The sequence below is a fragment of the Sprattus sprattus genome (assembly GCF_963457725.1).
Source record: "Sprattus sprattus genome assembly, chromosome: 6".
Taxonomy (NCBI): Eukaryota; Metazoa; Chordata; class Actinopteri; order Clupeiformes; family Clupeidae; genus Sprattus; species Sprattus sprattus.
Genome location: NC_137925.1, coordinates 20,035,139 through 20,050,561, shown reverse-complemented (window position 1 = coordinate 20,050,561; position 15,423 = coordinate 20,035,139). Strand labels below are relative to the sequence as shown.

Here is a 15,423-nt window from a genome sequence, read left to right as displayed (position 1 = left end):
CAAAACAGGTAGGCTAAGTTATTATTATTACATGGTTGTTGCACATACTAATTCAATTAACGGAATTAATTCATGGCCACCTACACGGAACTGTTACATCAGAGAATCAAACTCTTAAATGCACATCGGTTAACCTTGGAACGGCTTGTTCTGATGGTTTCAGTAGGCTGCGCTCTTAGCTTCAAGTTCTTTCCTCGGCCTTCATAATATTGGTCGACAAGGCCTTGAAGCCTAAGCGGCATCCAAACCTAAGTGGGGTCTGTGCGAAATGTACCCTCCTTTACTGACCGGAAGCGTTTATAATGAACATACGGATTACGCAAATAAATGTACACTCCCACACAGGCGTGCAGATAAATGCTATCTTGCTCGCAGGCAAGCATACACATTCACACCACGACTGCGAAACCCACGGCTGGCGTTTGTATAAAGATGAGCATACTCTTTCTGCTTCGCCTTCCAGGGTTACGTTGAATCAGTCTCGCCATGTTCTGCCCCATTATTTTCACCAGGTAAACAAAAACAAAGTTTTCACAACGACCTTGAGGGCACTGAAAAGAGTGTGCCCTGTGGAAGCTCTTTGTCAACAACAGTCTCCCAACCCAATCATATGCCTGCCAGGAGTGCTCTAATGCGCCCTGTCAGTCCCCTGTGTGTAGGAGGCCAAATATTGTTTACACACTCAAATGTGTATAATCACACAGTCCATAGAACGTGAAACTCATGCACCAAATCTCTAAACCAAGTCTGCAAACACACAATAACATTGAATGCTTTCTAATACCCTAGCTAGACTGCAGTACACTGTTTGTAGACTACACAGTTGTTCCTATAAAGCAGTTCTTTACTTAAAGAACAAGTCCCTGCCAAATGGTTCTTCAAAGAAGCACTTGTGATTAAATACCTTTGAGGGTGTTTGTTCCTGGCAGAATCCACTACCTACAATACAATTCAGCACTGGAAATACAAAAGCAGTAGAAAAGGCACCGCAAAAAATTGAGCATGCATATACAGCCGCGGAAAAAATTAAGAGACCACTTGAAAATTATCAGTTTCTCTGGTTTTACTATTTATTGGTATGTGTTAAAGTAAAATGTACATTTTAGTTTTATTCTATAACCTACTGGCAACATTCCTACCAAATTTCAAATAAAAATATTGTCATTTAGATCATTTATTTGCAGAAAAATGACAATTGGTCAAAATAGCAAAAAAGATGCAGTGTCTTCAGATCTCGAATAATGCAAAGAAAACAAGCTCATATTCATTTTTAAACTACACAATACTAATGCTTTAACTTAGGAAGAGTTCAGAAATCAATATTTGGTGGAATAACCTTGATTTAAAATCACAACTTTCATGTGTCTTGGCATGCTATCCACCAGTATTTCACATTGCCGTTGGGTGACTTTATGCTACTCCTGGCGCAAGAATTCAAGCAGCTCGGCTTCTTTTCATGGCTTGTGACCATCCATCTTCCTCTTGATCACATTTCAGAGTTTTTTTTATGGGATTCAGGTCTCGAAATTGGGCTGGCCATGACAGGGTCCTGATCTGGTGATACTCCATCCACACCTTTACTGGCCTGGCTGTGTGGCATGGAGCATTGCCCTGCTGGAAAAAACACTTCTCAGAGTTGGGGAACATTGTCAGAGCAAAAGGAAGCAAGTTTTTCTTCCGGGACAACGTTGTACTTTGCCTGGCTGAGGTTTGTAAAAGACCATAAGGATTGAACCAAAGCGGACTGGAAGGTCTCCTAGTTTGTCTTCTCTGATGAGTCCAATTTTCAGCTTTGCCCAACACATGGTCGTCTGATGGTTAGACGGAGACCTGGAGAGGCCTACAAGCCACAGAGTCTTGCAAATTCTGTGAAATTGGACTCATCAGAGAAGACGAACTAGGAGACCCTCCAGTCGGCTTTGGTTCAATCCTTATGGTCTTTTACAAACCTCAGCCAGGCAAAGTACAACGTTGTCCCGGAAGAAAAACTTGCTTCCTTTTGCTCTGACAATGTTCCCCAACTCTGAGAAGTGTTTTTTCCAGCAGGGCAATGCTCCATGCCACACAGCCAGGCCAGTAAAGGTGTGGATGGAGTATCACCAGATCAGGACCCTGTCATGGCCAGCCCAATTTCGAGACCTGAATCCCATAAAAAAAACTCTGAAATGTGATCAAGAGGAAGATGGATGGTCACAAGCCATGAAAAGAAGCCGAGCTGCTTGAATTCTTGCGCCAGGAGTAGCATAAAGTCACCCAACGGCAATGTGAAAGACTGGTGGAGAGCATGCCAAGACACATGAAAGTTGTGATTTTAAATCAAGGTTATTCCACCAAATATTGATTTCTGAACTCTTCCTAAGTTAAAGCATTAGTATTGTGTAGTTTAAAAATGAATATGAGCTTGTTTTCTTTGCATTATTCGAGATCTGAAGACACTGCATCTTTTTTGCTATTTTGACCAATTGTCATTTTTCTGCAAATAAATGATCTAAATGACAATATTTTTATTTGAAATTTGGTAGGAATGTTGCCAGTAGGTTATAGAATAAAACTAAAATGTACATTTTACTTTAACACATACCAATAAATAGTAAAACCAGAGAAACTGATAATTTTGAAGTGGTCTCTTAATTTTTTCCGCGGCTGTAGTTGGTTCATACAGATGTCATCTCATGAATATGCTTGCCTTCTGATGCAAAACTGGGCATTCAAGTGCTTTGCATGTGGTGTCTGCAAATTAGTGTGTAGGGTTTCAACCAAATGAGCCGTTTTCCAATTTAATTTTTGTTTTCTTATAAAGAAAGCACCCCGTTTTCCAATATGCACCTTGTGCACAGCATCTTGAAGCTGTTTGATGTTTGCATTGCCATAGGCTGCCCCACTGCCATTGCTCATCCTTATCTTATTAGTGTTTTGTGTGTGTGTATGTATTTATAACGGCAAACACTGAGAGACTGTCCTGATTACTATGTGATCTGTGGAAGCCACATGCACACACACAAACACACTGTCAGACATCTGTGGCTGGTACTCTTCATTGACTTCCACCCCACCCCACACACACTCTCTCCCTCTATCAATGCAAAGCCATAGCCAAATTTTGTTCTCTCTGTTAAATGGCTTTATCACAAAAACTAACACATAGATAGTCTGCGAGAACATAACAGTCAGTATCATGGCTGAATGAGCAGAGATCTGACCTGCTCCATTCACTGTGTTCGTGCAAGAGGCCCACAACTTCAGAAGTAGAAAAACAACCCTCACCAATGCAATTCAGCCCCTGATGTAATACACAGGCCATAACTACCAACACTAACAGCAGAGACTCAAGAGAAATAATGTGTGGGGTTTAACGCAGGAGATTTTGCCCTCTTCTGGTTATGTGCGCACAGGACAAAATTAATCTGAATGTGGGTGCTGCCAGTGCAGCCCTGGCAATTATGGTTCTTAATCAGGCTACTTGGTTCTTTTCAAAACAATACAAAAGCTTCACGTCCTCTGCAACTTTTCATTAGCCCTGTCCTATTGAACCGTGTTACAAAACGGGGACCAGATGATATTGCAGATGAAATGCATTTTCTCCTCTCTTCTCTTCCTAAATATTTCTCTCCTGCTTCTGAGCTTCAGAAAGAGGTCAGCATGGAAATGGAATTATGCATAACCCAGGGTGCTTTCAGAGGGCATAGCAGGTATTGGATGGGAACAGCTTGTGTTGCACCAAAGTAGGCTTAGTTATTTGGTGGCTCCACAATGGCGGGAGGCAGGGGGTCCGCCCAGGCTTTAGCTCTCCAAGCGACCTCATCACAAGGACCTGAGAGATCCCATTTGTGAGGGGGAAAAAACAAGTGCACTCAATGCCACTGCTCAAGCTGCAAGATGGGGGAAGTGTGATGGAGAGGGGAAAAAAAGGTTTACAACCTTTTTCATTTTTATGACTTTTCTTTTTGTCAGTTGTGTGTGCCGTTTCTTTATGTTTTTTAAAGAAATACATTTTATAGGTTTAAGAATTCTAACCATCCCGTTATAGAGTTGTTGCTGATTTAAAATCCAGGGTTTCTTCTATGTTTGCTTGGTTAATCTAACCTCACATTGAAATGAAAACGCTGTAGGCTATATAAGTTGGGAATGCGCAGGAGACAGCAGTGCCTTCTGTGATTGGTTTAATTAAACAAGACAAACAGCATCTGTTTGGGGTCAGAGGTCGTGGGGTGACACCCAGACTACCGCTTCACACTGAATTATGGGTGTCAATCAATCAATCACACACACCCCCACCCCCAGCAAAATAACAAACGCATCACAGGCAGATGATGAACATTTCATTCACTCACCCTGTCAGTCAATCAGAAGCAAGCAGATTTGATCTTTACTTTATTTGTAATTTTACGTCCAGTTGTTTGTGCCAATAACTTATTTTTCCAGTCCATTCACATGTGTGTGTGTGTGTATGACCCAGGGGTGTAATACCTGATTAGCTCACAGGACAAAAAGATTGGACATGACGCAGTCATGATGACCACAATGACATCTCAAAGCCTTCATCTCAAACTTGAACAAATACAAGCCGGGTGATCTACAAACCTATGTCTGCTTTCAACCAAACGTCTCCAACCACGCGCCAGCACGGCTTACACCAGACTACACAGTGCTATATAAACCTGTAAAGTCTGCTTAAGTTGGAGCTAAACACAGACCAAACAGGCACACTTTCCAAAATCAATGTGGCAAAGAAGCCCACAACATTTTCAAAATTCTACACGCTTTTAATGTTAAGCTTTTTAATGTTTAGCTTTTAATTTACTTTAAATTCTTTGCTGGCCCAATATCCTTGTTCACATTATTATCCAAGTGATAGATACTCCATTACCATTTCAAAACCTCTTTATCTACTGTCTTCCTACTGAGCATGCTCAAGATTGACTTGTTTCCATGTTTGTTTCTGTGCAAAAAAAAACCCTCAATAATCTCGATTTGTGTTGCGTCAAGTTTTCTGATGAGATGCCAGTGGTTCCAGAGAGATGTCAAATCTATCCTGAAAAAGATACTGAATACATTCCATATAAAAAAAAAGCAGACCACAAACACACTGACAATGTGCCTATACGTCAATGGCCGTCTACATATGTACACAGCCTTGATAAAAATAAGCTTGCTGGAGTTCCGACATAGAAAATAATTTAAAAATTAGTTAGATAATATGCTATTAACACAAAGGCTTTTTTTCTGTTTTCATGTCTTGTGAAAGCCCATTGGTGACAGTGGACACCATATCTTGTTATTCACAGAGGGAGAGAGGAGAAGGAGAGCTGGAGAGACACACACTGTGTTAGCCCACGCACTTCATGTCCTCCTGGGGAGACACACACACACACACACACACACACACACACACACACACACACACACACACACACACACACACACACACACACACACAGTCTCGCTCACCGACACGCACAAATCAACACATGTACTAACACACTCTCTGGGAGCACCAACACACAATCAGTTTAAAGACAGCGTCCCAATCCTTCTCCCTTGTCTCGTGTCACTGTCATGGGATCCGTGGGCATGTGTGCAGACAGGCAGCCCCAGTGGAGGCCTGAAGAGTTCAGATGATTAGGGGGAGGGGTAAAGGGGGTGGGGGACGAGGACGAGGTGGTCATTCCTTTTCTTCCCCTTTACTGGTCAACTAACCAACCCACCAGCCCTCCAACCTCCTCCTCTTCTCCTTTCTCCAGCTCTGCCTCCTGCTGCTGCTCCTCCAGGTGAGGAAGGGGTGTTATGTGTGTGCGTGAGGAGGCCAGCGCGCCCCCCCCCCCCCCCCCCCCCCACCCCCACTTCGCTCATCGCCCCTCGCCCTCCGGAGGCTCAGCAGGAGCAGTTCCCACAGCCCTTGACGCTGTTGAGGATCTCGCTCTGGAGCTGTTTGCGCTCCTCCTCCTTTTTGGTCAGGCGCTCCGTCTTAGTGTTGTCCTCGGTGCCACCGGACGCGTCCGCACTGGCCGCGTTCAGGGCGCGGTTGTTCTGAGTGTTCCACAGGTCGGCGTACAGGCCACTCGGCACGGCCAGTAAGGACGAGTGTGTCCCTCGCTCTGCCACCTTTCCCTAGAAGAAGACAAAAGGAGAAATAGACAGACGGAGGGAGGGAGGGAGGGAGGGAGAGGAAGAGAGAGAGGGTAAAGGGGTGAGACAACTGCATTCAATAAGGGTAACACAACAAAATAATTCTTAAGAATAATCTTTTTTTCTTTAAATTGTCATTCAGAAATAAACAACTCAGGAAAAAGTCAGCAATAATGGCCATTTTTAGTGCATCAGGCCTGTTGACAAATAATGAATGAATAAATCAAAACAAAACCTGGTCCAATTGAATACTGTTCCTATATACAGGAAAATGCAAAACTTATATGATGTCATTTCAAGAAAGATGTTTTTTTTTTTTGCAAACAGACGGCTGGAATTCACTAGATGAAGATACCGACGTATCATCTGTAGGTAAGACACTAGCAGACGCATCATCTGCAGGTAAGACACTATCAGATGCATCATCTGCAGGTAAGACACTAGCAGATGCATCATCTGCAGGTAAGACACTAGCAGACGCATCATCTGCAGGTAAGACACTAGCAGACGCATCATCTGCAGGTAAGACACTAGCAGATGCATCATCTGCAGGTAAGACACTAGCAGACGCATCATCTGCAGGTAAGACACTAGCAGACGCATCATCTGCAGGTAAGACACTAGCAGACGCATCATCTGAAGGTAAGACACTAGCAGACGCATCATCTGCAGGTAAGACACTATCGGAGAAAGACAAGGTGCTGGTGTGCCATTTCTCACCAGGAACAGAGAAGGAGGGGTGGGAGGAGAGATAGAAGGAAGGGGGGATAGAGAGATAGAAGGGAGAGAGGGTGGAGGGAGAGATCAGGGAGATGGGGTGGAGAGATAGAAGGAATGGGGGATAGAAGGAAGAGAGGGTGGAGGGAGAGATAGAAGCAAGAGAGGGTGGAGGGAGAGATAAAAGGCAAGAGAGGGTGGTTGGGAGAAGAAAGAGCATGGGGGCGAGCAAGACATGTAGAGAGAGAGAGAAAGGTGCTAATGTGAGAGACCTCACAAGGGGAGAGAGAGAAAGAGAGAGACGTATGTATGTGACACGACCTGGAGACAGCCCTGCGAGTGTGAAAAAGAGAACAAAAGAGACAGATGTTTATAGGAAGTGCTCCAACCAATGTGCGTGTGTGTGCGGTGTGATGACCATAACTGCAAGATAAAAATACATTGTGTTTGTGACCTAACAACAACTAGAGAGACACATATTTTGATGTTTCCAAAGTCAATTTTCCACAGAAATTAAGGAAGGAAATTTCCAGTAGATTACCCCCCAAGATCCAAGGCATGAAAAAAAAAAAGCAGAGGATGGGGGTAAACGAGTCAGTGTGTGTGTGCGTGTGTGTGTGTGTTCGTGTATGCTTGTATGTGTGTGTGCCAGTGAAAGGATACATTACAATGAAAGCGAAAGTGCTAACCAAACGAAGAAGGCAACAGTGGGCAGACAGACGGGCAGAGACAGGGAGAGATTGGCACGAGGGAGAGGGAAGAAAGTGTGTGAGAAAATGCATTTGGGTAGAAGAGAAGATGGAGATGGCAAAACGAAGAAAGGAAGAAAAAAAATATGGCAAGAGAGAGAGAGCGAGACTAAATCGTGGAGGGAGAGAGAGAGAGACTAAATGATGGATGGAGAGTGAGAGAACGAGACCGAATAGCAGAGAGATACAATGAATGGTAGAGGGAGAGAGAATGAGGAAAAGAGGAGAGAGAGGAAAAGAGGGAGAGAGGGGGGAAAGAGGGAGAGAGAAAGAGAGAAAAGGGGGAGAGAGAGATAGAGAGAAAGAGGGAGAGAGAGAGAGAAAAATAGGGTGAGAGAGAGGAGAAAAGAGAGAGAGAGAGGAAAAGGGGGAGAGAGAAAAAGAGAGAGAGAGAGAGAGGAAAAGAGGGAGCGAGAGAGCGAGCGCAGCCCAGGAAAAGCCACACGGGCTCTGTGTGGGTGCGGCAGCAGTCTTTTAAGACTCCCGGCAACAAAGCAAAGTCTGAATGGCGCTCGCATGCTGACAGCTGACGCCCAGGCTCAGGCTCAGGCTCAGGCTCAGGCTGCCTCTTGACGCCGCCACTGCCTGCACGGGGGGAAGCTCGCCTGCTCCCTTGCTCCCTCACACACTCACTCGAGTAACGGCAACGACAAGCCCGGGGGGAAAAGCCGTTCATATTTACAGAGCGGATTAACACATATTGCATCAGAGAGGTTTTACACCATTTTCACCATAATTAAGGATATTTATCCATGGAAAGCTTCAGTTTTTTTTTCTTTTTCTCTGATATCAGCATCATTATTTATATTTGTTTGAAATATAGTTGCTTTACATCTTGTCTGTATTCCTCCACTGACTCCTCACCCAGTGTCTTCACACAGTGTCTAAGCATGATATGGAGAGGACAGGGTGAGAGAAAAACAGGATGACTTAATTAGAAAGCGTGCGACCTCAAAGGTTAGAGAGGAGAGGAGAGCAGAGAGAGGGGGGAGAGAGAGAGAGAGAGAGAGAGAGAGAGAGACAAAAGACTGATTAGAGGACAGAGACATGCCAAAGAAAGACAGAATGGACAGAAAACTGAACGACAAGAGTGCTGCAAGTAGACTTGACAGACAGGCAGAGAGGGGGAGAGGGAGAGAAGAAAGGGGAGATTGAGGGAGATTGAGGGACATGGAGAGACGGTGAGGAGGTGGTGAGGAGGTGGGGTGTGTAAACAGTGTTGGTTCCCTTTCCCGCCTACGCACCCAACAAGGGATATTGTGAGCGCACACACACACGCACACACACACACACAAACAGAAAGTGAGGTGCTGCCACCACAGGATGCAAGCAAGGAATAGTTCCACTCATTATTCTAACGAGCTCCACATCCTACAAATATGAGCGTGCAGTTACACACACACACACACACACACACACAAACCACCCTCTAATGGGCGTGATTCTAGACCGACAGGCTCATACTGAAACACACACAATAACAACAACCATCCTCAAAGGGTCATGATAGTCGTCATAGACGATAGCACTGGCATATTTTTTACTGACACGCAGACATTCACACAGGCCACACGCAGGCCACACGCAGACACACACACAGACATACACGCAGACACACACGCAGGCCACACATGCAAGCCACACGCAGACATACACACAGACATACAGGCAGGCCACACGCAGCTATACACGCAGACATACACGCAGGCCACACACAGACAAACACGCATGACCGGGCTCTTAGTTGTTACTTTCTCAAAGGAAGGAACAGGAAGCATCATTTTAAAACAGATGAAGGACACCATCGACCAATTATCTCTGACCAGCCTCCTCCCATCCTTGGTCACCCTTTCTGCACCTCTCTTTAATACACACACAGACACTTTTCCCTCCTTAACACACACAAACACACTCTCTTTAATACACACCAAACACACAAACTGTGTCTGCAAGGTGCACACATTAACGGTGCATTGCGTCCCTGCTCTACACTCTGACTCAGCTGGCTACCAGAGGAGGGAGCGGAGAGAGAGGCAGGCAGCACAGACAACTAGTAGACCCAGCCTCCATCACAGAACCTTGTCAAGGCTAAGTCTGACTCACATGGAAGGACACACACACACACATACACACACACACACACACACACACGTCACTGCTTTTACCTGATTGAGAACGATAATCTCGTCAGCATCCACAATGGTGGACAGTCGGTGTGCAATGAAAACAGACGTCCTGTCCTTCACCATCCCCTTCATGGAACTGAGAATGTTCTGGAAAGACAAACAGGACAGAAAACAGCACGGGCACTGTCAGTTCCGGACTGTTTCATTTTCAGACGAAACAGCAGGGTGGAAATTCATTTCTGAAATGAAAGTTTGTCTTGGTCTTAAGCAACTCCATGGGTGGCCAGAATTCGAACGATGGTGTGTAAACAAGCAGAGTCTTCCTGTGCCTCTCAACGTGTGCGTAGGGGCCAATAACAAACATCTGAGTGACTGACAGGATTTATATGAAGTCCACCTTTAGGCATCAGAAAGATCCAAAAAAAAAACAAGAGCTACTGAGTAAACAGTCATCTTATGCAATAACACTGACAGCCTTCCCCTTCATAAAAGTCATTGAGCTTTGAGCGAGGTGTGTAAATATACTCAAATAAGAAGGCTTCAACAGCACAATCAATACAGACCAATATGCAGCCTAGCATGACTCTTAACAATGGTCAGAGATGTCCTTTACTGACAACTCATCTGGGGCAATACACTAACACTGCCAACCATGCTGATGATACTTTACCACTATTTGTTTGTAGCAAATCAGTAGAAACTGAAACGAAAACTTGAATGAAAGACCTTTGCGAAGCTGGCCATCAGAAGCGTGGATAAGATACATACTACAGCAAAGTAGACATGTCAACACGTAAACACACGTAAACACACACACACACACGCACCTCCTCTGTGATAGAGTCCAGAGAAGATGTGGCTTCATCGTATAACAGAATGGGCGGGTTCTTCAGCATTGCCCGAGCAATGGCCACTCTCTGCTTCTCTCCCCCTGAAAGACACCAAATCAGCATTCAGCAAATTAACCTTGCGCACATCCTACCAATCACAAGCCTGGACAGCCTTGGCAAAGGAGAGCATCAAATCACCAATGCACTGACTGGTCACTCTGCCATTACACCAGTCATACACATGAATCCAAACACGGTACAGAACTGCCTGACCGATAAAAACAAAGCTAAACCACATCACACACTCTAAATCACTTTATTCCATCAGGTAACTGCTATCAAGACATCCACAAACCAAATACATTTGTTTATCACTTATTTATAGACGCCAATCGCAAAAAAACGATATGTTTTAGGTTTTGGCATTTTCCCTGTGACTTCTATAATGACTCAAGGGTTGTGAGGGTACCTGAGAGTTTGAGGCCCCTCTCTCCAACCTGCGTGTCGTAGCCGTGGGGCATCCTGAGGATGGCATCGTGGATGCCCGCGAGTTTGGCGACAGTGTACACCTCCTCGGGGGTGGCCTGGAGGTTGCCATACTGCAAATTGTAGAATATCGTGTTGTGGAACAGAACTGCATCCTGTGGGCAAAACAAATAAACAAAAAAACAAATAAATACATGCGTAAACATTTTGTTTATGCATGTGATGTGACCACTGGGTTTATTTACATTCCAGGCTGGTTACTTGGTATCTTTAATATCTTATTTCTCAAAATTCTGCAATAGAACACCTTTCAAAAGTGACAATTGCAGTACTATTGACTGGGAATCCATTGCCCATGTGTATGACAGCTTTAATACGTCACACTACCCAAAGTGCGTTGCAGTGCTTTATAACTTGTACTGTATGTACACACGTTGGGGACTGACAACAGAATCCAGATGCATACTGACCACCTAAACTGCCGTGAGGTGGGGGGCATTCTGGGTGTATCCACCGCAAACTACAGAGACTCTATATATATGTACGTTCCACCGGCTTTGGATTCTACTTGTCTTAATGAACAATGAAGACAGGAAGAGGACGAGACGTGTGTGTGTGTGTGTGTGAGTGCATGCATGCAAGCATGTGTGTGTACATGACAGAGAAAAAGAGAGTATGTGATTGGGAGAGTGAGAATATGAGTGAAAGAGAAAAGAGATAGAGAGCGAGTGAAAGAGAGAGAGAGCATTTCCACATTTCTAACCTGTGGCACCACCCCCAATGCCTTCCTCAGGCTGTCCAGGCCGACGTCTCGGATGTTCTGCCCGGCGATGTAGATGTTGCCCTTCTGTGGCTCATAGAACCGGAACAGCATCCTCACTATTGTGCTCTTCCTGCATCAGGACAGACACACACACACACACCAGGGTTAAAATGAGGATTAGGAGCTATACAAGTTCACACACACACACACACTCCAACAGAGACCGATACTGGAGGAAAGGTAGTTGTTAAATACACACAGCAGACAAAGTAACACACAAAGGCATACAAAAATACAAGGAATATATCCCTTTTGAGATATTCCACTCAAAAAGGTAGTACGATTTTTTTCATATTGAAGAGTTCTCAGAATATGTCAATGGAACCCAAGGGCTACAAGGGCACTCCAAGAGCACAGATCAAGGCTAAATATCTCAATGTTAAAGAAAGCAAAACATTTAAAAAAGAAATACAAATCCAGGATCCGCCCTCTGATCCGAATCCACTTCAAAATGAAATGGGTTCTTCCAAGGCCCATGCCACACCCCTCCTCAAACTGGTAGTTTTTATGCGTAATCCTGCTTACAGAAAGATAGACAGACAAACCAACAAACGGCCTGAAAATACCCTTGGCGGAGGTAACAAAAACATCCGAAGTAGCAGAAGATAACCCCCAAACACTGTCACCAGCCTCGGGACTCACCCTGACCCGCTGCCTCCAACAATGGCCACCTTCTTCCCAGCAGGCACCTCGAAGGACACCCCGTTGAGGACCTTTTGTCCCTCCAAGTACTCAAAGTAGACGTCCTCAAACCTGATGGTGGCCTCCTGGGGGGCTACCAGCAGTGGGGACGCCAATTCTTTATCCTGGCAGACACACACACACACACACACACACACACACACAGAGAGAGAGAGGATGATTTTATTTTTACTTTTTTCATTAGAGACCACGCTTGCACAGGAGCTGGTGTCTTGTTCTTTTGCTGACACCAAGCCCTTAAGAGCCCTGTGTCATAATAGGAAGGCATCATCAGGGGCTTTGTCCAGAACAGAGAGAGACACAGTTTTCACAAGAACAGAAACACTGCCTCTGCTGCTGCCTCACATTAAACCTGAAAATCGTCCTGGACTGACTAAAGTGTTCATTCATTGGAATATACAGGCGCCCTACATTCTGTACTTATTTAGCACCAACAGCACTACTCTGCATTCACACCGGGACAGGAAAACTATCAAAAATCTCCCAGGCTGCCCTGCAGCCAATGTTTTGAAGCTAGTAGGTATTCCAGACACCCGCTGGAATGTTGAGTCACACACGTTTTTTCAGTCATACATTTTTACAGAAACCCTTCAAAACACGTTGATATCACACAAACACAAATTAAACTTAATATGATCTTACGGAGAGTTTTGTCAAGTAATACACTTGTGAATCTGCGACTGCTTAAACTTTGAATGAGGATTTTTACCGTTGCCTTCCAAGGTGTAGCCTACTGTAGCTAAATCATTCATCATGAATCAATAATTATTCAGCAGTAACCACAACAATTTTGGACACCCTGTTAGTTTTATTGATTTTCTACATCACACATACAGACCGAGGGAAGAAGAAGTTGTCTCAAACAACTGCAAAAACTTTCTAGATCTGTCATTCTCGTTAATGAAGACACTAAACGGCACACATGTTTGGTGGGAACTAAAGTCCACATAGGCTCCGCTCATTAGCATCAAGTTGCTCAGACTTCAACTTTATTCTGACGCCCACACCGCCCAAAACACGCCATCAACGGCTCTGGTTTGAATTGCAGAGCAAGTCTACAAGCAGATCCACAAGACAACAATGAGAACTACTGACAATACTCAGAATGTGCCCTCTGTCTCTATTCCTGGTTCCTACTGTCTACTGAGTCAGATGTGACTTCATATGAATTAGGCTGTAAACACTGTAATGGTTTCCCCCCGCATGTAAACCACGTTTGCACCATGGTTGTCTGCAGACTAATATGCGCACACACACGAACACACATACACACACGCACACACACGAACACACACACACACACGAACACACACACACACACACACACACACACACACACACACACACACACACACACACTTTGTCTTGTTGAATATATGGACATGCTTATGGCTTAATATATGTAATAATAATAAATACATTATATGTAAATAGATGAACACATATGTAAATATATGGATAAATTAACCCATCAATGAAGAGCAAAAGCAAATAAGTCAATTTTGGAACCATAACTGGTTTAAAAAAAGAAATTATACTGGAATTGCATACACAAAGCAGAGACATTTCTTCAGCTGTCATTACGGCAGTTTCCTCCAATTTTGACATCTACATTATCAAATGGAAAAATGGGGTGAAAAAAAGAAGAAAAACTGAAACGAGTTGGCCGGTAATGGCTTGATGTTCCACTGTGCCTCGCTGAGCAAGACAATGGAGACCATTACCGAGGCCCGTGAACAATCAGCCACATTCAGTAATTCAGTGTAATTACTGACCACATACTAAATTAAACAAATTAAGAATAAGCTTCATCAGCACCCCCCACCTCTATCCCAATACACACAGACATACGCGCACACACACACACAGATATACGCACACACACACACAAACAAACACACACACACACACACACACACACACACACACACACACACACAGACAGACATACACACAGACATACGCACACACACACACACACACACAAAAGATGTGTCTATCCAATTCTAACCTTGGGTCTGGACCACTATCACTCTCGCTTCAAAATTGAATAACAACATTCATGAGGTTGAGGCGGGGAAGTGAGCATGTGGTGGTCAACAATACACAAGGTGCGTTTCCATTGTACGCGCCCACGAGCAGGTGACCGCCCGCTGGGTGACAGAGAAAAAGACACTGTGAATAATTCAATGGGGTCAAACCGAAGTCGTATTAAATGGAACTTGCTTTTGTTAAAACACAGTGAGGGGAGAACGACTGACACACCAGCAGCGTGAAGCCATAGCGACAAAATGGTGGGCTGTTCTCACGGTTCCAGCTCATATCTGAATAACACGTTTTTTTTACAAAACCTGATCAAAAGTACATTTAGATGTGGTCATGAAACGTAATTTAAACCCTGTCAGAGGATGTGTTTTCACACAGATCTAAAGGATCTCAAGTGCTTTTGCTTGCTGGACAGTTTGAATATTGAGCTCAAAACTATAATTTCCATAATTTCACAAGTAATTTGTCCAGTGTTGCTATGCAGTGCAGTGACAGCTATAAGATGAAATGACATCACCACTGAGTAGCCCAATCTGGCAAATGGCTGGAGGCGAAACTGCAAATCTGACCAAACGGCAAGTATACCATCCATGACCAATTACTGCCATGTCTTTCCATAGTGAAGAACCGCTACGCAGATGAAATGGAAACAGGTGAAAGGTAAGATATAACTACGTCTATATTATATGTTCAATACTTATTTTACCCGCTGTATGAACAACTTGTTTGTAGGAGATATAATACACACATAATAATGGATAGCACATGGCATTGCCATAGTTTAATGAATTTGATGTTTTAAATAATTGTCGGTGCAT

At 44.2% G+C, this 15,423-nt stretch overlaps 1 protein-coding gene across 1 annotated transcript in view; it reads right to left on the bottom strand.

The window, feature by feature from the left end:
- Nucleotides 1-5,854: 5,854 nt before the first annotated feature.
- The window catches only part of abcb7 (ATP-binding cassette, sub-family B (MDR/TAP), member 7), a 38,462-nt gene continuing 28,893 nt past the window's right edge, over nucleotides 5,855-15,423 (bottom strand). Inside the window, exons 11-16 of the mRNA XM_080841418.1 lie at nucleotides 12,500-12,663; nucleotides 11,798-11,927; nucleotides 11,018-11,189; nucleotides 10,546-10,649; nucleotides 9,758-9,865; nucleotides 5,855-6,108 (exon numbers count right to left, since the gene is read on the bottom strand). Of these exons, the coding sequence (XP_080697544.1) occupies nucleotides 5,872-6,108; nucleotides 9,758-9,865; nucleotides 10,546-10,649; nucleotides 11,018-11,189; nucleotides 11,798-11,927; nucleotides 12,500-12,663 (915 nt within the window). The 3' untranslated portion in view covers nucleotides 5,855-5,871. The remainder of the gene's footprint in view (nucleotides 6,109-9,757; nucleotides 9,866-10,545; nucleotides 10,650-11,017; nucleotides 11,190-11,797; nucleotides 11,928-12,499; nucleotides 12,664-15,423) is intronic.